The sequence below is a fragment of the Pristiophorus japonicus genome, chromosome 17, assembly GCF_044704955.1.
Source record: "Pristiophorus japonicus isolate sPriJap1 chromosome 17, sPriJap1.hap1, whole genome shotgun sequence".
NCBI lineage: Eukaryota > Metazoa > Chordata > Chondrichthyes > Pristiophoridae > Pristiophorus > Pristiophorus japonicus.
Genome location: NC_091993.1, coordinates 33881402 through 33903275, shown reverse-complemented (window position 1 = coordinate 33903275; position 21874 = coordinate 33881402). Strand labels below are relative to the sequence as shown.

The window sequence follows — 21874 nt, the reverse complement described above, 5'->3', positions numbered from 1 at the left end:
GGGGAAAGAGAGCGGGAGGGGGGAAAGAGAGCGGGAGGGGGGAAAGAGAGCGGGAGGGGGAAAGAGAGCGGGAGGGGGGAAAGAGAGCGGGAGGGGGGAAAAGAGAGCGGGAGGGGGGAAAGAGAGCGGGAGGGGGGAAAGAGAGCGGGAGGGGGGAAAGAGAGCGGGAGGGGGGAAAGAGAGCGGGAGGGGGGAAAGAGAGCGGGAGGGGGGAAAGAGAGCGGGAGGGGGGAAAGAGAGCGGGAGGGGGGAAAGAGAGCGGGAGGGGGAAAGAGAGCGGGAGGGGGAAAGAGAGCGGGAGGGGGAAGAGAGCGGGAGGGGGGAAAGAGAGCGGGAGGGGGGAAAGAGAGCGGGAGGGGGGAAAGAGAGCGGGAGGGGGAAAGAAGAGCGGGAGGGGGGAAAGAGAGCGGGAGGGGGGAAAGAGAGCGGGAGGGGGGGAAAGAGAGCGGGAGGGGGAAAGAGAGCGGGAGGGGGGAAGAGAGCGGGAGGGGGGAAAGAGAGCGGGAGGGGGGAAAGAGAGCGGGAGGGGGGGAAAGAGAGCGGGAGGGGGGAAAGAGAGCGGGGAGGGGGGAAAGAGAGCGGGAGGGGGGAAAGAGAGCGGGAGGGGGGAAGAGAGCGGGAGGGGGGAAAGAGAGCGGGAGGGGGAAAGAGAGCGGGAGGGGGGAAAAGAGAGCGGGAGGGGGGAAAGAGAGCGGGAGGGGGAAAGAGAGCGGGAGGGGGGAAAGAGAGCGGGAGGGGGGAAAGAGAGCGGGAGGGGGGAAAGAGAGCGGGGGGGGGGAGAGCGGGGGGGGGGAGAGAGCGGGGGGGGGAAGAGAGCGGGAGGGTAGAGAGAGGGAGGGGAGAGAGGGAGGGAGAGAGAGAGGGAGGGGAGAGAGAGAGGGAGGGGAGAGGAGGGAGGGAGAGGGAGGGAGGGGAGAGGGAGGGAGGGAGAGGGAGGGAGAGAGGGAGGGAGTGAGGAAGAGAGAGGGAGTGAGGAAGAGAGAGGGAGTGAGGGGAGGGGAGGGAAGGGAAGAGAGGGGGAGCGGGGAGGGAAGAGAGAGGGAGTGAGGGAAGAGAGAGGGAGGGGGGGAGGGAAGAGGGAAGAGGGAGGGAAGAGGGAGGGAGGGAGGGAAGAGAGAGGGAGGGGGGGAGGGAAGAGAGAGGGAGGGGGGAAGGGAAGAGAGAGGGAGAGGGGGGAGGGAAGAGAGAGGGAGGGGGGGAGGGAAGAGAGAGGGAGGGGGGGGAAGAGGGAGGGGGAAGAGGGAGGGGGGGAAGAGGGAGGGAGGGAGGGAGGGAGGGGGGAGGGAAGAGAGAGGGAGGGGGAGGGAAGAGAGAGGGAGGGGGGAGGGAAGAGAGAGGGAGGGGGGGAGGGAAGAGAGAGGGAGGGGGGGAGGGAAGAGAGAGGGAGGGAGGGAAGAGGGAGGGAAGAGAGAGGGAGGGGGAGGGAAGAGAGAGGGAGGGAGGGAGGGAAGAGGAGAGGAGAGGAGGGGGGAAGAGAGAGGAGGGGGGAGGGAAGAGAGAGGGAGGGGGGAGGGAAGAGAGAGGGGAGAGGGAGGGGGAGGGAAGAGAGAGGGAGGGAGGGAAGAGAGAGGGAGGGAGGGAAGAGAGAGGGAGGGAGGGAAGAGAGGAGGGAGGGAAGAGAGAGGGAGGGAGGGAGGGAGAGAGAGAGGGAGGGAGGGAAGAGAGAGGGAGGGAAGGGAGGGAGGGAGGGAGGGAAGAAGAGAGGGAGGGAGGGAGGGAAGAGAGAGGGAGGGAGGGAGGGAAGAGAGAGGGAGGGAGGGAGGGGAAGAGAGAGGAGGGAGGGAGGGGAAGAGAGAGGGAGGGAGGGAGGGAAGAGAGAGGGAGGGAGGGAGGAAGTGAGAGGGAGGAGGAGGGAAGAGAGAGGGAGGGAGAGAGGGAAGAGAGAGGGAGGGAGGGAAGAGAGAGGGAGGGAGGGAAGAGAGAGGGAGGGAGGGAGGGAAGAGAGAGGAGGGAGGGAGGGAAGAGAGAGGGAGGGAGGGAGGGAAGAGAGAGGGAGGGAGGGAGGGAAGAGAGAGGGAGGGAGGGAGGGAAGAGAGAGGGAGGGAGGGAGGAAGAGAGGGAGGGAGGGAAGAGAGAGGGAGGGAGGGAGAGAGAGGGAGGGAGGGAAGAGAGAGGGAGGGAGGGAAGAGAGAGGGAGGGAGGGAGAGAGGGAGGGAGGGAGGGAAGAGAGAGGGAGGGAGGGAAGAGAGAGGGAGGGAGGGAAGAGAGAGGGAGGGAGGGAAGAGAGAGGGAGGGAGGGAAGAGAGAGGGAGGGAGGGAAGAGAGAGGGAGGGAGGGAAGAGAGAGGGAGGGAGGGAAGAGAGAGGGAGGGAGGGAAGAGAGAGGGAGGGAGGGAAGAGAGAGGGAGGGAGGGAAGAGAGAGGGAGGGAGGGAGGATAGAGAGAGGGAGGGAGGATAGAGAGAGGGAGGGAGGATAGAGGGAGGGAGGATAGAGAGAGGGAGGATAGAGAGAGGGAGGATAGAGAGGAGGGAGGATAGAGAGAGGGAGGATAGAGAGAGGGAGGGAGGGAAGAGAGAGGGAGGGAGGGAAGAGAGAGGGAGGGAGGGAAGAGAGAGGGAGGGAGGGAAGAGAGAGGGAGGGAGGGAAGAGAGAGGGAGGGAGGGAAGAGAGAGGGAGGGAGGGAAGAGAGAGGGAGGGAGGGAAGAGAGAGGGAGGGAGGGAAGAGAGAGGGAGGGAGGGAAGAGAGAGGGAGGGAGGGAAGAGAGAGAGAGGGAGGGAAGAGAGAGAGAGGGAGGGAAGAGAGAGGGAGGGAGGGAAGAGAGAGGGAGGGAGGGAAGAGAGAGGGAGGGAGGGAAGAGAGAGGGAGGGAGGGAAGAGAGAGGGAGGGAGGGAAGAGAGAGGGAGGGAGGGAAGAGAGAGGGAGGGAGGGAAGAGAGAGGGAGGGAGGGAAGAGAGAGGACGGACGGAGTCATACTGAACGATTGCAATGCACTTCAGCAGAGGGAGGTTGGTCTTGCACACCTTTCTGCAGCGGGTCAAAGTACTGAGGTGCTTTACCAGAAGTGGTCATTTCGACTGTAACTATGACACAATTTATAAAAGAATTGGCTAAGTATTTGAAAAGGAAGAATATAAAAGGATACAGGGAAGTGGGTTTAGAGTACAATGTTCTAACGAAGACTCACTCTGTTTCTTTCTCCACAGATGCTGTCTGACCTGCTGAGTATTTCCAGCAGCGTCCGCAGTATTTTGTATTAGAGTACAAAGCTCCAGCTGAATAGCTGGCACAGGTACAATGGGCACATAGCCTTCTTCTATGTTGCAATACCAGTCACTGCACTCAAAGCCATTCTTTGTGAAATGTGACATTTTGATAAGGTGCTAAATGATGTGCTTTGTTTTGGGGGGTTTTATTGATCCGATTGCATTAGTGGGGTGATGTTTTACCTGAAACGCTCCTCTCAGAGTCTGTTACCGGAGAGTTGTGGGTGTGTACAGCCAATGATCCCTAGGACCAGGGTTTTTAGACTATCATCACACCGAAAACTGAGCTCAGGAAAGTGAGTGAAATACAAACCGGAACATTTCGATGATGCTCCACAGGTAAAAGACAGCGAACACTGCTGCTTTATTCTGCATTTCCACCTGACTGCCAATCACCACAAACAGAATCATATTCCTCCCAACTACCTGTTAACACAATGAGAACCACATCATAAAGAGGATCGCTCAACAAATGGAAACTGATGATCTAGAAAACATTTGGAAGATGGTAAACCTGTTTTAAATATACATTGTTTTATTTACACCACAGCTTCTCACAACGTCTTTATTTGAGGAGGAAGATGGAGTTTGCAGGCAGTGACACAGACCGACTCAGCAAGAAGGAAAGCTGAGGGCTGTATTTTTTGCACAAAAATATTCTCCAGCCAAAAAAAAGAGTGGTTTGACTTGCCTTTACTGTCCTTCCCCCTACCCACTCACTCCTGCCCTGACTCGAGGCCCGTACGGTACCTGGATTACTGCAGGCACCAATCCAGTTTTCACCAATCCCAGCAGAGGGTTTATAACCTCCAAAACTGCGAATATCTGGCAAAAGTTCATCACGTCACCAACTTCATGGAAAGTATCAAATAAAGAATCTGCAGATACAACACAAATGAAATAAAATCATTAGCATTTGAAATGGCAACAGTAAGCCCAGTATTGCCAACTGCAGAGTAAACACAAACTGTGGAGTCCCTTCATTTCAGTTGTTCCCTTACATCAGGGAACAGATTGCACCATCAACATCCAGGGAAGATTAACTCGACCAACGATATCAACACTGTGACCACAAGAGCAGATCAGAGGCCTGGTACTCAGCGAGGAGCAGGTCACCGCTTGACCCTTCAATTTTTCCCCACCATCTACAAGGCTCTGGTCAGGACTGTGAGGAATGGGACGCGTCATTCGCACCAACCCAAAGCACCTTATCCATCATTTCCGAATGATCTTACTCTGAACATTCAGCATGCTGATCAAGTTTCACAGAGACACATCAGCACGTTTTAAAACTCCCCACTTCTGGTAAATTTATGTTTTATTATTTTCTGAAAGAGCAGCTAAATGTATGTGAACAATTATTTAGAAATTGGTTAATTTGTTCCCACGCTGAGTTATGTACCAGGTGAAGAATATTGCAGACTCGAGGGGTAACGGAGATACAGTCCGTTACTGCGGAGACTGCTGAGGGGCCTATCAAATCGGATGTACAAATTATTAAAAATCACAATTTATGGCCCTAATTTAACCAGCATCTGTGCAGTGATTGATTTTCGCAATTCATTACATTTTATTTATCACTTGAGCTCAGCTATAAGAATTTTTGCAGTTTCAAGACAGGCCGTCAACTTGGAGCAGTACAGAACGCAGCAAGTTGAAGATCAGCAAGTTTAACATTCTCAGCAACAATGAAGTCCACCAGCAGTTTGTGATGCACCGAATATAAAAGCTCACTCCTCTCCACTCTGCAGAGAGCGGCAGCACTCAGCAGCTCCCAGCTGGGAGATTCAGTTTCCAAGAAACAGCAAAAATTGCTGAGATCTTATTTTTGCAAATTGCATGTTTTGCTTTTTAAAAAACAAAATTTCTAATGTTCAAAGCAGTATCAAGTAGAGTTTATCTGTAACACAGTCAGGGTGGAAAGTTTTGTGACTATGCAGTGTCAGTATGGAGTCAGCTTCAGAATCATAAAGAGAGATACATTTTCACTTCCAAGAATCTAATCTAATTCCTAACAGCAAAAGAAGATACATTCTCCTCTTCCGTACGGTATTAGCAAAGAAAATCAAATGTCAATATCCGAGTCCGATATCCAGACCAAAGCTTCCGGTGTAACAGCTGCCTGTGAATTTCCGGAGGGCAGTGCTCAATGATGTGCTCCAGGGTCTGATTAGGAGCTCCACAGTCACATGATGGGGAGGCTTTAATCTTCCACCTATGGAGAAGGTGGCAACATCGACTATGACCGGTGGTTCCCCACTGTTTGCGAGGAAGGTTTAATCCTTCAGGTTGTACTGCAGGGTCCTCTAGAAGGAATTCTTAAAGAAGATTGATTGTAAAAGGATTTCACAGTACCGGAGGCGAGCATTAACTCAAGATGTCACACTATGTTACAGGCTGATTCTAGTCACTCACCTTGGCCCAACACAAAGAGCCGCACTGTCATGTTGACAAAGACCCAGGAGAATCCCAGGAACTGCACCAGATTGTACATAAATAAATATCCTTTCCTCATGGTGACATAAGCTGTACGGAAGGAAATAAAAAGTTAATGCTGCTGGAAAGAAAATACTCTGCATTGTAAATATTTTAATTACCTCAGTTAAGAGCATAAAGTATAAAACATGCAAATGTGTTAAAAACAACCCTTCCCAAATCTCCAGGCCCACAAAACTCTATCAGGACCATGCAGTGAATATGGAATGATAGTATAAACAGGACTCCTCTCTCTGGCCTTTATTGCCGGGGCTCAGCCTGCATGTTGGTCACCCTGTGTTGCACTATGGGGAATAGCTGTTCTGGCCACAATTGCAGCTCAACCACATTGAACAAACTGTGTTTCAAGATTTGGTGCATTTGTATACTACAAAACATTTTGCAATTTTAATTTAATACATTGCTTTTGCCCCCCCGCCAAGCTCCTTTTCTCATTCGGTCCCTCTGTGCCTTGCACCATTCCCCAGCCAGGAGGGTAAACAATTGCCCTCCACCCCGGTGCCTGCCCATGTTACTCTGCAACAGGTCATTTTGAAGAGCAGCTCTGGGGTTATTCACTCCTTGCAGCCACTCTGTCCCATCAGATGCGATGTTGCAGATACCTGAATCAGCGTGTAGGGAACTGTCGATACACCAACACACCGTGATACCAGACACCACAAACAGGTTCTTGTAATCCTGCTCAAAATTTAAAGGAGCTGAAATTGCTCTCACCAGAACTAATGACCCACTCCCACTCAAACTGAGACTTAAAAGAATTGCAGCATATAATTAATCTCCGCTTAACCCCTGAGCTGCAATCTTTTAATCAAACCAGTCCCATCTTCTGCCATCCAACCCCAGCTCAAGTAGAGTGACAGATACAAAAAGGGGGCCTGTTCCATGCGTCACAGAAGCCCTTCCCTGTCCAGTAAACAAGCTCAGGAATCTACTCAGCCCATCATGCAAGACAAATCACACAGCTTAGAAAGATTGTTAAATATAGAGAGTTATTTGACAGACTGTTACAGCTACAATCACAATAAAATACTGCTATCATTGCTAAGTATATGGGATCCTTGGCTTTATTAATAGAAGAATAGAGTACAAAAGCAAGGCAGTTATTGGTTAGGTCTCAGCTGGAGTTCTGTGTCCAGCTCTGGGCACCGCACTTTAAGGAAGGATGTCAAGGCTTTGGAGAGGGTGCAGAAGAGATTTACCAGAATGGGACCAGGGATGTGGGACTACACTTATGTGGAGAGACTGGAGAAGCTGGGGTTGTTCTCCTTAGAGCAGAGAAGGTTAAGAGATTTGATCGAGGTGTTCAAAATCATGAAGGGATCTGACAGAGTAGATAGAGAGAAACTGTTCCCATTGGCTGAAGGGTCAGTAACCAGAGGGCACAGATTGAAGGTGTTTGGCAAAAGAACCAGAGGCCAGATGAGGAAACTTTTTTTTTAAAAACACAGCAAGTTGTTATGACCTGGAGCCAGCACAGGCACGATGGGTCGAATGCCCGATCATTGTAAGGTTTTATCATTAACAATGTCAAAGTGAATTGTGCAACTCCTGTAAGTATGGATCTGAAGAGGGGTTCAAACAATCCTTTCAAGTATGTGGCACAAAGCGGTGGACTAGGACCTCTGTATTCTAGCCTCAGATTTGCACAAACCCAATTACAAGCACGTCTGTTAAGGAACGCATGTTAATATTGGGGAAGCTTACTGAGATTGTTACAAATGTACACAAATACAGAAGATATTGAAAATAAGAAGTTTGTTTCTGTATGCCGGGGCCTGATGTGAAGCTCTTTGATGCACAGACTATCAAATGCCTTGTTTTATTGAGATGTGTTGCAGACAGTTTTATTTGAATACCTATTGTTAGTGGAATCCAGACAATGCTTACAGCAACATCTGAGCAAGTCACAACAGCGGAGAGTGCTAACTTACAATCTTCCCGAACCCTTGACTCCAAACTTATTCTATTAATTTCTTCCTCTTCTTCCTATAAATGAAGAACAGAAAGGGTATCATTACAATCATAGTTATAATACAAAAACATAATCTACGTTATTAGAGGATAGAACTCCTGTTTGCTCAGTAAAAGGGTTAAAAGGTGCAAGATGGAGAGATATCCACGAAACGACAGGTCTGTAAAGAGCAGTGATATATCAGGACATCACTATAGGCAGCTCTCTCACATCTCAACACAATCTTAGTCAGGACGCTCAAGGAGGAAAGGTCATTTGCTTTCTTAATTCTTAAGATAAATACTTGTATTACATACATAGGATATACAGCACAGAAACAGGCCATTCGACCCATTTATGCTCCATTTGCCATATTATAAAAAGGATATAGAGGCATTGGAGAGGGTGCAGAGAGGATTTACAAGGATCATACCAGAAATGCGAGGGTATACATATCAGGAAAGGGTGAACAGGCTAGATCTCTTCTCTCTTAAAAAAAGCAGCTGAAGGGTGACTTAATAGAGGTCTTTAAAATGATGAAAGGTTTTGATCGAGTGGATACAGAGAGAGTGTTTCCACTTGTGGGGAAGAGCATAACTAGAGGCCATCAATACAAGATAGTTACCAAGAAATCCAATCGGGAATTCAGAAGAAAATTCTTTACCCAGAGAGTGGTGAGAATGTGGAACTCGCTACCACAGAGAGTGGTTGAGGCGAATAGTATTGATGCATTAAAGGGGAAGCTAGACAAGCATACGAGGGAGTTGGGAATAGAGGGTTATGCTGATAGAGTTAGAGGAGGAAAGACAGGAGGAGACTCGAGTGGAGCATAAACGCCGGCATGGAATGGTTGGGCCAAATGGCCTGTTTCTGTGCCGTATATCCGATGCAATTGGTTGGATATGAAGCAAACGTACAGAAAGGAAAGGCCGGTTCTCTAGCCCGATACAGAACCAGGAGCCTCCTCACAGAATTTACCTTTGCCTGAAGTTCCATTTCAGCATCAGACTCATCCAGCCAGCGGTCAAAATCAGGAGCCAAGAATATTGGTTTCTTTTCTTGTTTGGTCAGCCTGTCCCACCACCTGTTCTCCATTTTCTTCACTGTTATATTGACTTGTCTTTCAGTGGCCTTGAACACCGGCTGTCGGCATACAACATTTTGGGGTAAATTTCCAGCCAACAAAGGTATTTGCCTCACCATTAGGGCTAAAACTACGATATATATTTATTGCAAGACATAGATTTATACAGAAACAAAATAAATAAATCAATAGATAAAATAGGAAGAGAGAACTTAACTGTCCCTGATATGATAAAACGTTTTCAGAAACCAAAACAACAAAGCTTTTCAAATTTTCAGAATCAAAATCGAGCCTCTTGAATGTGCCGCCATTTGAAGTGCAATGTTTCACACCTTGGTCAGTCATCACATACCCAGGAACTACTAATATCAGAGATTGCACAAGAGAGAATTACCAAAACATCTAGATTATCGTAAAATCCAAACTCGTTCACTAATTTCCTTCAGGTCAGAGTCTGCGAATGCTACAGTATCTGGCTCATATGTGACTGCATACCACACCATGGCTCAATGTCCTCGATAACTAAGGATGGGCAGTGTGCCAGCCTTGCCAGCATCGCCCAGAGCCCATGAGCAAAGAAAAACCAAGCATGAACAGGTCAGGGCTCCAGATTATTAGTAATAGTTTAACACACCCCTAATCGCTGATCCGGATCTTTATATGATTATACCTACATTATAGATCCATATTAAAATCGGTTGTAACCATCAGAGGCACGCTGGATAATGGCCACTGTGAGTAAGGCTACAGTAATAGAGAAGTTATTACATACATGATCACCCTGCTAGAGCAGCACCTCCACAATAAGATCAGTGTTTAGCAGTGAGATTCACTGGAGCCCCCGCTGACCGCACCAGAATGGACCAGGAGGAGGAAATAATTCTCAAAACAATCCTAAATGTCTCCCTGCTGTAACAGTACGATCAACTGAAAACAATCAACTTTCATTCGGTGTGTAGCTGAAATGCAATCACTGTCAAAGCGTTAAACCATCAGCTAGTGACATACCTCAGGATTCACAGTCTCCAGGAATGTAAGATGGAATTCATATGCATTGTCTCCTTTTGCACCATGGCCATGTGCTGAAGGTGAATATGAAGTATGTTAGAAAATATCTGACATTTTAGAACACATTAGACATTACATTCAAACACCATTGCCAGGACTGAGAGACTATATATTGCTGTTTTAGGATCAGTAAAAATGATGTAGCGGGCATAGTGTCTATCAGCAACTCTAAAGACGTACATATGTGGAGTTCTGTTAACAACTTACTTTTCTATAGGGCTCATCATGTAAAGAAACATCTCAGAATGTTTTGCAGGGCAGAGACGAGCACGTGTCTTGTCTTCCCTATCTAGTTATGATGAAAGCAGAGTGCCGATGCTATGGAAATACAGCCAACACTACTTTATTTGGCGCAGTTTAAAAGTAACATTAATGTATTTTTTCTTCTCTCTCTTTAAAACCCACCTGGTTAAGATTTCCAGTGTAGATAAACCCAGAGAATGCAATTAGGAAAGAGGGTTGTCCAGATTCCAAAGAACACAAGAAATAGGAGCAGGAGTAGGCCATACGGCCCCTCGAGCCTGCTCCGCCATTCAATAAGATCATGGCTGATCTGATCATGGACTCAGCTCCACTTCCCTGCCCGTTCCCCATAACCCTTTATTCCCTTATCGCTCAAAAATCTGTCTATCTCCACTTTAAATGTATTCAATGACCCAGCCTCCACAGCTCGCTGGGGCAGAGAATTCCACAGATTTACAATCCTCAGAAGAAATTTCTCCTCATCTCATTTTAAATGGGCAGCCCCTTATTTTGAGACTATGCCCCCTAGTTTTGGTTTCCCCTATGAGTGGAAATATCCTCTCTGCATCCAACTTATCCAGCCCTCTCATTATATATTTTGATAAGATCACCTCTCATTCTTCTGAACTCGAATGAGTATAGTTCCAACCTACTCAACCCATCTTCATAAGTCAACCCTCGCATCTCCAGAATCAACCTAGTGAACCTTCTCCTAACAGCCTCCAATGCAAGTATATATTTTCTTAAATACGGAGACCAAAACTGTACGCGGTACTCCAGTTGTGGCCTCACCAATACCCTGTACAGTTGTAACAGGACTTCTCTGCTGTTATACTCAAGTGAAATACTACAGGCCTATTGTTGGTTGCCTGAGATTCTAATTTGGTTGGGTTGATGTGTTATTTTAATGCTGTGCAATTTTATTCATTTTTTTCATTACTGTGCCATTTTATTTCCTGAGAATTTCAAGTACTAGACTGCTTGGAACGTTGAATTAAAACATTTTCCTTTCACCACTGGGAAACAGCTCTGGATTCAATTCAGGTTACAGGTTTTTTCTACTGTGTGAAAGGATCTTCAATGAAATGAAAGGCAGCCCATAGGAGCAGTCTTTTCAGGCACATGTGTGATGTCACTGCGCATGGCAACTGCAGGAACTCTTACACCAGGAATGGGATTGGTGGTGGCAAGTATAGATTGAGTTGATCATAAACTCCACAGAACATTGTGTTACTGGGTTGTGGGGGTACTGTGGAAAAGCAGTAACTAAAACTGCAGATGAGAGCGTGGATTACATTTCTGGGATTTTGCTCAATTACCTTTGGGGATCAGAGAAAATTTGTGCAAAAAATTTCCCTTTGGAGGATGGGATCAATATCAGGAAGTTTTTCTTCATACCGAGTGATAAACACTTGGACATCCAGGTAGGGCTCGAGTCTAAAGTCTTTTTGTCATTTACAACACATTCGGAAGCAGTGACGGAGAGAGGGAGTCAACTATAGGCTTGTCCAGTTGGATGGCCCGAGATGAACTGAAAGGCTTTCTACATTCAGATTTATCTCAATCCAGTTCCTAGGAGTTTACAAAACTCCCCATCATTTGACATGAACCGTAAGTTTTAACTAACCATAACTTCACAACAGATGATTCGATTAAACTTTTTCACAAACTGTTGAAATGTTCTCGATAGGAAGGTAACAAGATCTTACTTCTTATAATCTACAAAATTAAAATCTTACATCTGCACGCACTTCCCGTCTACAAAATCTTCGTTACACTTTTGTCAACTTTCCCGTTATAAATTCCTGTCAACATTTCTAATGGAAACTGCATATGTAAACTTGTCACATTGTAATTACGCCCTCTGGCCAGTTGTGGCATTATAGTGACTCAGTTTTGCATTTCCCAGTACTGAAAGGAAAGTCCTCTGTTCCAACCAGCTCTACTACTCTGCTTCCCAAATTGTAATAAGTTTTTCTATTTAACGATAACCTAACATCAAATGAAAGTATATTACATAAAAATAAGGACAGAATGTACGGCCTTAAAATGGGGGTTGAATTACATCTGTGGTCCACTCAAACCCACCCTATAATCCCACTTCACCCGACAACTAAACTCGATCTTGACTCCCCATGTGCACGATTTCATTTCTTTTTAAACTTCCTGGTGGTGAAGTTTATTTTTTTCTATTTCAACTATTTATGCACAACCTCAATTTATCAGGGGCAGTTTGTTTATAACAAGGTCCTGTCAGCTCAAGACCAACACAATTAGAAGTGTAATTATATACTAGACAGGAAAAAATGGATTTATAATTCCAGGCATTTTAGTTTTGACTCCCATTTATATAAGGAGAAAATGAACCTGTGGAGCCTGGTGTGTGAGAGCATCACAATCTTACCTCTGAATGAAAGGGTGTTTTCAGTGATCTTGATATCAGGTTTCTGTTGAGAGAGCGAGCAAAGATCACAGTTAAGCTTTCTACGGCTTGCGTTTCTACTGAAGTTTTTTAAAAAGCTAATATATTGTGAATTTCTCACAAATTCTTACAAATTATTCTTCAAGGTATTCTGCAAGTAACAAACAAAAATAGGTTTAAAGCAACGTTTATATAAACAAGGGCAGGATCAAGCACCACTCCAATGCTTCACAATAAGGGTTGATCGGTGTCGTTACAAGGTGCCTGCATTCTCTGCTCACCTTTGAAGGGGGCAAAGGGGAGCAGGACAGCAAGAAGCTGAGAATACGATATTTAAAACAATAAAGATAGAATCAGTCCACAAGGAGTTAAAATATCCTTTAAGGTTTCTTGTAGTCGGTTTCAGAACACGTTTTTGGGAGAAACAACTTGAGAACACGATGCTCAACATGATGATTCATCATCAAGTGAACAGAATCTGGATAACAATTCAGAACAGAACTAAGGTTGAGCAGCTAGGGCTGTGGTTTATGCCAAAAAGAAATCCTTTAATTCACAGATGTCAATGTTGAGACTCAATGCCTTCTCTGAAACATCCCTTTCATCATTCAGCCATCAGTGATAATGAATTAGCCTGATTACCCTCCTCGCCACAATTCATGCGTTGGCATCTCAAAGGACAGTCATCCATACAGCAATCGTTTGTGAATTCATTTCTGACTACAGCAACATCTGGGTCAGGTGTTGGGGGCCCAGCCAGTTACGTGTATTGGGCACAGAGACAAAAGGATTCCTTCAAAAAAAAAATCAGCTGAATCCAACTTTAAATTGGATTGATCTAAAGTTATCTGAAATACAACAGAGAAATCTCCCTATTTTGCAGCAGTGAGAGAGTGGTCCTGGCAATGCAATCTGCTCATTCCCACTTCCTGATAGGAAGCCCCTGGCTTCTACTCAATGCCCGGTGTGAGGAATATCCCGATCCTCACTCAGTGCACTGAAGCCCTGATCCACACCACTGTCCCTCTGCAAGCTTTGAATGTACACTGCTATTGTGACCCGTTGCATTATTTTAAACACCGTGGCCTGGAGTGTCCGCTGAGCAGCGCAATTCGCCCAACATCAGCCAAACAAGCGCAAAAGATTGCGGAATTTCAAGCACCAGTTCCATCCAGTGCAAATCAAATTTCCGCGATCTTTTGCGTGGTTTATAAAAAACATTGCGCTGGAAGCTGGCCCCGCCCCTAGATCCAATTAATCACCACGGCGAGTTTCCATTTATTACGTCTGTTTGCGGGCCTTCATGGAGGCTCAAGATTAAGCTTGTTTTTAGGCGCAAGGGCACTAATAGGCACGTTGTAAAAGCTTTTAAATATTATTCTTTTTAATTTACTAAGAAACTGACTACTGTACACCAACGTAACTAATGAATGGTTCTGTAGAGTTTTTTGAAGTTATTTTCAGTTATTTAAAATCAGGTTACTCAGGTGGCTGACTGGACACTCTGAATAAAATGTTTATTTTTTGTGATTAACCCATTTTCAACAAAACTGCACCAAGTAACCACTCTTAAATATATCACGGAATAGTTTTTAATGCAATTTTTTAAAATGTTCTAAAATGCTGCCCGATTGTGTTGGTTCAGGGAAGATTTTACGTTCGGTGATTTGCAAATTAGTTTCTGCGGAAACTAGCGCAATTTGCACCCGGATCGCCGATTGTAACCAAAGCAGAAACTCTTGGTCTGTGTTCATGGAGCTTCTCATTAAAATAATCTTTGCATATTTCCCCTCTCCTACAACTGTCAGCTCAGGCGGTGATAATCAAATGAAAACCACAGAATGCCGCAAGTGTGGCTGGGTGGGGCAGATTTTCATAACTGGCAAATCTCTTCTCCAATGTCAAGAGTTGAAACATTTTTACGCCATGTGCTGCTTTTGAATTAACTGAACACAAAGTAGAAAAGGGCTTTCTAACTGTTGAAATCACACCTCACTGTTGGAATAACATTTTCTGATGAAGTTCTATTCTCAAGTGAGGGATTTTGGATGTGCAGAAAGGATTTTTCCATTATTGCACCTAGGGATAAGTTTTGGAAATCTACGGGTCAGATACAAGTTCGATAACAGGAAGTCAATGCAAGGAAAACAGCATTTTGAGAAAGTTTAAAAGCTGCTGCATGAAACAAACAATCAACTTCTGCTTTATGAAGTCATAGGCTTGAGTTTTAAGGTGCCTTGATGATGGTCTCCTTGGTCTCAAAACTGCCCCCCACCATCATAGAGCAAAAAGACAGTTTACACAGCACATAATAAACCAAGTATTAAAAGTTACTGACAAATGTTTATTTTTAAAGTGGAACATCATTTCTCTCTCTCTCTTCCCTTTCAGTACCCGGTGACTGCTGCAATTCCAGCTGTGGCCTAGAGGGAGGCACCTGTGGGGCTAGGGCTGTCGGGCAACGACCCCATTCCCCATGCTGACCTGTGGAGGGTAGGTGTGGGGCAATACTTCCCCACCACGTGCAATGGGACAGCCTGCAAGGGGAAGGTGGGAAAACCTGCTATTCATTCATTTACTCATTGTTGCTGTGATCTAGAACGCGCTGCCTGAAAAGGGCGCTGGAAGGTTCAATAGTAACTTTCAAAGGGGATTTGGATAAATACTTGAAAAGGAAAAAAATTGCAGGACTATGGGGAAAGAGCAGGGGGAGTGGGACTATTGGGATTGCTCTTTCAAAGAGCCGGCACAGGCAGGATAGATAAATGGTGTCCTTCTGTGTTGTATGATTCGATGAATTTGGAATAGTAAACATAGAAAATAGGTGCAGGAGTAGGCCATTCGGCCCTTCGAGCCTGCACCGCAATGTAAAGAGGATCCCCTTAAAGATCTCTCCGGTTGTTGGGAAAATTCTTGCATTTAATTCCTTGTCTGAGATCCATTGAAAGTTTGAAAAGAGCCAGTTAACTAACCTCAGCAGCAGGTCCGTCAGCAAACCATCGGTACAAGACATTGATCAGGCGTCTAACCCTTTCAAAATTCAGTGTTAGTCGGGTGCCCAATACTCAAGTTGATGTCTCACAATCGATCTTTAGTACCAAAGCAAATGCCCAATCTTCGCTCAAACTACCATTCCTGGGCACCAGCTAAATGCAGCAGATATCTTCATGACTGACTGATTTTTATTTTGCTAAATATTGTTGAATTGTATCAAAGTAGAGCTGTTAGGAGTTTGGAAATGTCAAGATAAGGAAGGCAGCTGGTCTAGGGTGCCAGGTTAGATATGCTCTAACTTCGGAAGATCATTGAGAGAGAAAGGGTAAGAGTACAGGAGAAAATTGTCGCGCCTTCATCAACACACGAAATGGTGTTACAGTTTTGGGTTCTGTTGCAGTCACATCGGGTGTACAGCACAGAAACAGGCCATTCGGTCCAACGGGTCAGTGCCAGTGTTTATGCTCCACACGAGCCTCCTCCCACCCCTCTTCATCTCACCCTATTACCATATCCTTCTATTCCTTTCATCATTCAACGGTCTGTTTATAGTTTCAAGAAGCAGGCAGCTCCCCTGCAATCAGAAATCTCCTTCCCTTCACTCTGCTCTAGCTAAGTGTAATCATCTGACATTCATGTTGGAAGGGTGAAAATAATACAGACAGACCAGCGACGTGACATACTAAACAATTAATCTACTTTAGCTAAAATTCTAATCTGTAGACTAATATTAAGGTACAAGAACTCACATTTATATAGTGCCATTCATGTCCTCAAGACATCTCAAACGTTTCACAGACAATGGATTACATTTGAAGTGTAACTACTTTTCATAGAATGATACAGCACAGGAGGCCATTTGGCTCATCGTGCCTGTGCAATTGTGTTTTTTATGGGAAAACAACACACAGAAAGGTCCCACAAAGACCAATGCAATAAATAGCTGGCTAATCTGTTTTAGTGATGTTAGCTGAGGGATAAATGCTGTCCAGGAAACTCCCCTGCTCTTCTTCAAATAGTGCCATGGGATTTTTTTACATCCACCCAAGAGGGCAGATGGAACATATTGTGTTCCTAACACAGATGAGGCTGCACACAGGGAGGTTAAAGTAACAGTGACCTCAGTCTTTAATAAGACACTCCAGAGTGAGGAACAGGCTTTAGGGGCCGGCTTATATACAGTGCTCCCAAGGGATGCTGGGATCCCTTGGGACTTCAGGGGATGAGCTCCCTGGTGGCAGAACATGGGAGTGCACATTTTACAGATACACAACATCACTCTCCCCCCTCCCCCCCCCCCCAAAAGTCAAAGTGAAAACTATTTACAAGGCGAGGCGGTTGGAAGCCTTTCTTTCCCTGGTGGACCGCCTCGATACAAATGTCTGTTCTGGTGTGTTGGTTGTGCCCTCACTGGGCTGGCGTGTTGTTGGCCCTGCAGGGCTGCTAGGTGAGCCTGGCCTTGCTGGGCTGTTGGGCGTGATGGGTTCGATTTCCTGGTCCGGCGTGGTGTCGTTGATCCTTTGGGTGTGTGTTGTGGGCTCGAAAAAGGTGGTGTCTGCTGTGAGTTGTTCAGGGCAGTCTGTGAACCGCAGCCTTGTTTGGTCCAGGTGCTTTCTGCAAATTTGTCCATTGTCTAGTTTGACTAAACACCCTATTCCCTTCTTTAGCTATCACCGTGCCCACGATCCACTTGGGACCATGTCCATAGTTTAGCACATACACAGGGCCATTCAGATCAATTTCCCGTGACACAGTGGCACGACCATTGTTTACATTTTGTTACTGCAGCCTGCTCTCTACCTGATCATGCAGGTTGGGGTGAACCAGCGAGAGTCTGGTTTTGTGTCCTTTTCATGAGTAGCTCAGCCGGGGGCACCCCTGTGAGCGAGTGGGGTCTCGTGCGGTGGCTGAGCAGTGCTCGGGACCGGCGGGTTTGGAGTGAGCCTTCTGTGACGCGTTTAAGGCTTTGTTTGATGGTTTGTACTGCCCGCTCTGCCTGCCCATTGGAGGCTGGTTTAAACGGGGCCGAGGTGACATGTTTGATCCCATTGCGGTTCATGAATTCTTTAAATTCAGCACTGGTGAAACATGGCCCGTTGTCACTGACCAGTATTTCAGGCAGGCCGTGGGTGGCAAACATGGCCCTCAGGCTTTCAATGGTGACGGTGGCGGTGCTTCCCGACATTATTTCACATTCAATCCATTTTGAAAAAGCATCCACCACCACCAGGAACATTTTACTGAGAAACGGTCTCGCATAGTCGACATGGATCCTCGACCATGGTCTGGAGGGCCAGGACCACAAACTTAGTGGTACCTCTCTGGGCACGTTGCTCAACTGAGCACATACGCTGCATTGCCGTACACAGGACTCTAAGTCAGAGTCGATACCGGGCCACCACACGTGTGATCTGGCTATCGCTTTCATCATTACTATACCCGGGTGTGTGCTCTGGAGATCCGAGATGAACGTCTCCCTGCCCTTTTTTGGTAGCACTACGCGGTTACCCCACAACAGGCAGTCTGCCTGAATGGACAGCTCGTCCTTTCACCGCTAGAACGGCTTGATTGGCTCTTGCATTTCAACAGGGATGCTGGCCCAGCTCCCATGCAGTACTCAGTTTTTTTTACTAGGGACAGCAGAGGATCTTGGCTGGTCCAAGTCCTAATCTGGCGGGTCGTGACAGGTGATTTATCATTTTCAAAAACGGTTCCATGACCATCAACAAGTTTGCAGGCTGTGCCATTTCCACCCCCGTGGTGGGCAATGGTAGCCGACAAGAACATCCGCACAGTTCTAGGTGCCTGGCCTGTGACGGATGGTATAGTTATACGCTGATAGCGCGAGTGCCCACCTTTGTATGCGGGCTGAGACATTAGCATTTATCCCCTTGTTTGCAGCGAACAGGGATGTGAGGGGCTTGTGATCGGTTTCCAGCTCAAATTTGAGGCCAAACAGGTACTGATGCATTTTCTTTACCCCGAACACACACGCTAATGCCTCTTTCTCAATCATGCAGTAGGCCCTCTCGGCCTTAGACAAGCTCCTGGAAGCATAGGCGACAGGTTGCAACGTCCCCGCAACGTTAGCTTGTTGTAATACACACCCGACTCCGTACGACAATGCGTCACATGCTAGCACAAGTCTTTTACACGGGTTATACAATACAAGCAGCTTGTTGGAGCATAAAATGTTTCTGGCTTTCTCAAAAGCAATTACTTGTTTTTTTTCCCCATACCCAGTTCTCACCTTTGCACAATAACACATGTAGGGGCTCTAAAAGGGTGCTTAACCCCAGTAGGAAGTTACCAAAATAGTTGAGGAGTCCCAGGAACGACCGCAGCTCCGTGACGTTCTATGGCATGGGTGCGTTCCTGATAGCCTCTGTGGTCCGAATGCCGTCCGCCGCGATCTTTCTCCCCAAAAACTCCACTTCTGTTGCCATGAAGACGCATTTCGACCTCTTCAGCCACAGCCCTACACGATCCAGTCGCTGGAGGACCTCCTCCAGGTTTTGTAGGTGCTCGGCAGTGTCCCGACCCGTGACCAATATGTCGTCCTGAAAGACCACCGTATGTGGCACCAACTTGAGTAGGCTCTCCATGTTTCTCTGGAAGATCGCTGCAGCCGACTGAATTCCAAACAGGCATCTGTTGTAGATCAACAGTCCCTTGTGCGTGTTGATGCAGGTGAGGCCCTTCGAAGACTCCTCCAGCTCCTGAGTCATGTAGGCCGATGTCAGGTCGAGCTTGGTGAATGTCTTGCCTCCTGCCAGCGTCGCAAATAGGTCGTCTGCCTTAGGTAGCGGGTATTGGTCCTGTAGCGAGAAACGATTAATAGTTACTTGATAATCGCCGCAAATCCTGACCGTGCCATCACTTTTGAGTACTGGAACAATCGGGCTGGCCCACTCACTGAATTTCAGTGGGGAGATGATGCCCTCACGTTGCAGCCTGTTCAGCTCGATTTCCACTCTTTCCCTCATCATGTGAGGTACCGCTCGCGCCTTGTGGTGAATGGGTCGTGCCTCTGGGACCGTGGATCCGCACCTTCGACCCGGAAAAGTTTCCAATGCCTGGCTCAAAAAGGGAAGGAAATTTGTTAAGAACCTGGGTACATGAGGCCTCATCGACATGTGATAGCGCTCGGATGTCATCCCAGTTCCAGCGGATTTTGCCCAGCCAGTTCCTTCCAAGCAGTGTGGGGCCATTGCCCGGGACAATCCAGAGTGGCAGTTCGTGCACTGCGCCTTCGTAGGTGACCTTGACCATGGTGCTGCCCAGGACAGTGATAAGCTCTTTGGTGTACGTTCTCAGTTTCGTGTGGGTGGGGCTCAGGGCTGGATCTGAATGCCTTGTTGCACCACAGTCTCTCAAACATCTTTTTACTCATGATGGATTGGCTAGCGCCAGTGTCCAGTTCCATGGCTACGGGTAAGCCATTCAATTTTATGTTTAGCATTACAGGTGGACATTTCGTCGAAAATGTATGCACCCCGTGTACTTCAGCATCTGCCTCCTCTCTCTGAGGCTCGAAATTGCTTTGATCCACCATGGACCGATTTTCCTCTGCCACGTGGTGGTTAGCAGGTTTTGCAGAGCTTGCAGCTCGTTTGCAAGCTCGTTGGAGGTGTCCCATTGTTCCACAGCTCTTGCAAACCTACTCTTTGAAGCAGCATGAATAGGCTGAATAGAAGCCTCTACATCGCCAACAAGGTGTGAATTGCTTTGCATTCATCCTTTGTTGGGTCTCGGAGTCATCTGGGTCACCTGAGGCCTGCTGGCAATTGCAGACTCGTAGTTCTGCCCTGTACATTTCTGCTCGCAAACACAGTTCCTGTTAATTTATGAACATTGCTAGCACTTGTGTGCTGAGAGATTTGTTTGGTGTTATCACTGGTGAACATAAACGCCTGTGCTATCGCAATGGCCTTACTGAGGGTCGGTGTCTCTACAGTCAAAAGTTTTCGCAGGATGGTCTTGTGGCCAATGCCCAGTACAAAAAAGTATCTGAGCATTTGCTCCAGGTAGCCATCAAACTCACATTGTCCTGCAAGTCGCCTTAGCTCGGCGACGTAGTTCGCCACTTCCTGAACTTCAGATCGCTGGCACGTGCAGAACCGATACCTCACCATCAGCACGCTCTCCCTTGGGTTAAGATGCTCCCAAACCAGTGTACACAGCTCCTCATACGACTTATCTGTGGGTTTCACCGGAGCCAGAAGATTCTTCATGAGGCTGTAGGTCGGTGCCCTGCAGACTGTGAGGAGGACCGCTCTCCTTTTTGCAGTGCTTCCTTCTCCGTCCAGCTCGTTGGCTACAAAGTACTGGTCTAGCCTTTCAACATAGGCTTCCCAGTCCTCACCCTCCGAGAACTTCTCCAGGATGCCCACAGTTTGCTGCATCTTTGCGTTGGATTTGTATTCTCGTCGCCAGTTATTGTGTTCCGAACACAGATGAGGCTGCACACAGGGAGGTTAAAGTAACAGTGACCTCAGTCTTTAATAAGACACTCCAGAGTGAGGAACAGGCCGGCTTATATACAGTGCTCCTAAAGGATGCTGGGGTCCCTTGGGACTTCAGGGGATGAGCTTCCTGGTGGCAGAACATGGGAGTGCATGCTTTACAGATACACAACAGAACATTGTTCCATCCAAAAGACAGCACCTCCAACAGAGTTCCAATTTGTCAGTACCCTGCCAGCCTGCACGATGTGCTCAAGTCTCTGGAGTGGGACTTGATCCCATGACTTTCTGACTCAGAAGCGAGAGTCACAGCTAACACTGAAACAATTTGTAGATGTTTATCAAGAGCTCAAACCAGTCTTTCACCAGTCGTTAAAACAGTCACTTGGAATTAAAACAAAGTCCTCAGTACCAGCACTGTGAACTATAACAGTCCCTCCCTAAACCCTTCTACATCTGGACCGCCCTATCCAGTTTAACACCCTCCTTAAAACCTTCCTCTTTGACCTAGCTTTTGGTCACCTATCTTACAATTTCCTCCTTTGGCTCAGCCACAATTTTTGACTGATTACACTTCTGTGAAGCACCTTGGAACATTTTTTCTACATTAGATACAAGTTGCTGTAGATATCGTGATGAAACTGACCCCAGCAGCACAATGGCTGTATCCCAGACATCCTGCATTCGTTTGGCCAGACAGAACTCACAAAACCAGTGAATTTATTCAAATGCAATAATGGAAAATTCTATATCTTGTTATGAACGTTCCTCACCTTAAAAACAAAAACATTCTCAACACCAATGATACACAAGGGTGATTTGAACATATTCCTGGCCATTTTGATACATCCATACCTGGTATTACTAAATAACAACATTCATTAAAACTATTTCTGCTTCTCAATGGTGAGCCCAATTTACAGTCACTTTCCACGAATGCCTGCAA

The 21874-nt window shown here is 46.9% G+C and overlaps 1 protein-coding gene across 1 annotated transcript in view; it reads right to left on the bottom strand.

Moving 5' to 3' along the window:
- Positions 1-21874, bottom strand: part of hacd3 (3-hydroxyacyl-CoA dehydratase 3) — a 33553-nt gene that overhangs the window by 6688 nt on the left and 4991 nt on the right. Inside the window, exons 2-8 of the mRNA XM_070858611.1 lie at positions 12452-12494; positions 9745-9818; positions 8631-8795; positions 7633-7687; positions 5621-5731; positions 3956-4083; positions 3519-3631 (exon numbers count right to left, since the gene is read on the bottom strand). Coding sequence (XP_070714712.1) covers positions 3519-3631; positions 3956-4083; positions 5621-5731; positions 7633-7687; positions 8631-8795; positions 9745-9818; positions 12452-12494 — 689 coding nt within the window. The remainder of the gene's footprint in view (positions 1-3518; positions 3632-3955; positions 4084-5620; positions 5732-7632; positions 7688-8630; positions 8796-9744; positions 9819-12451; positions 12495-21874) is intronic.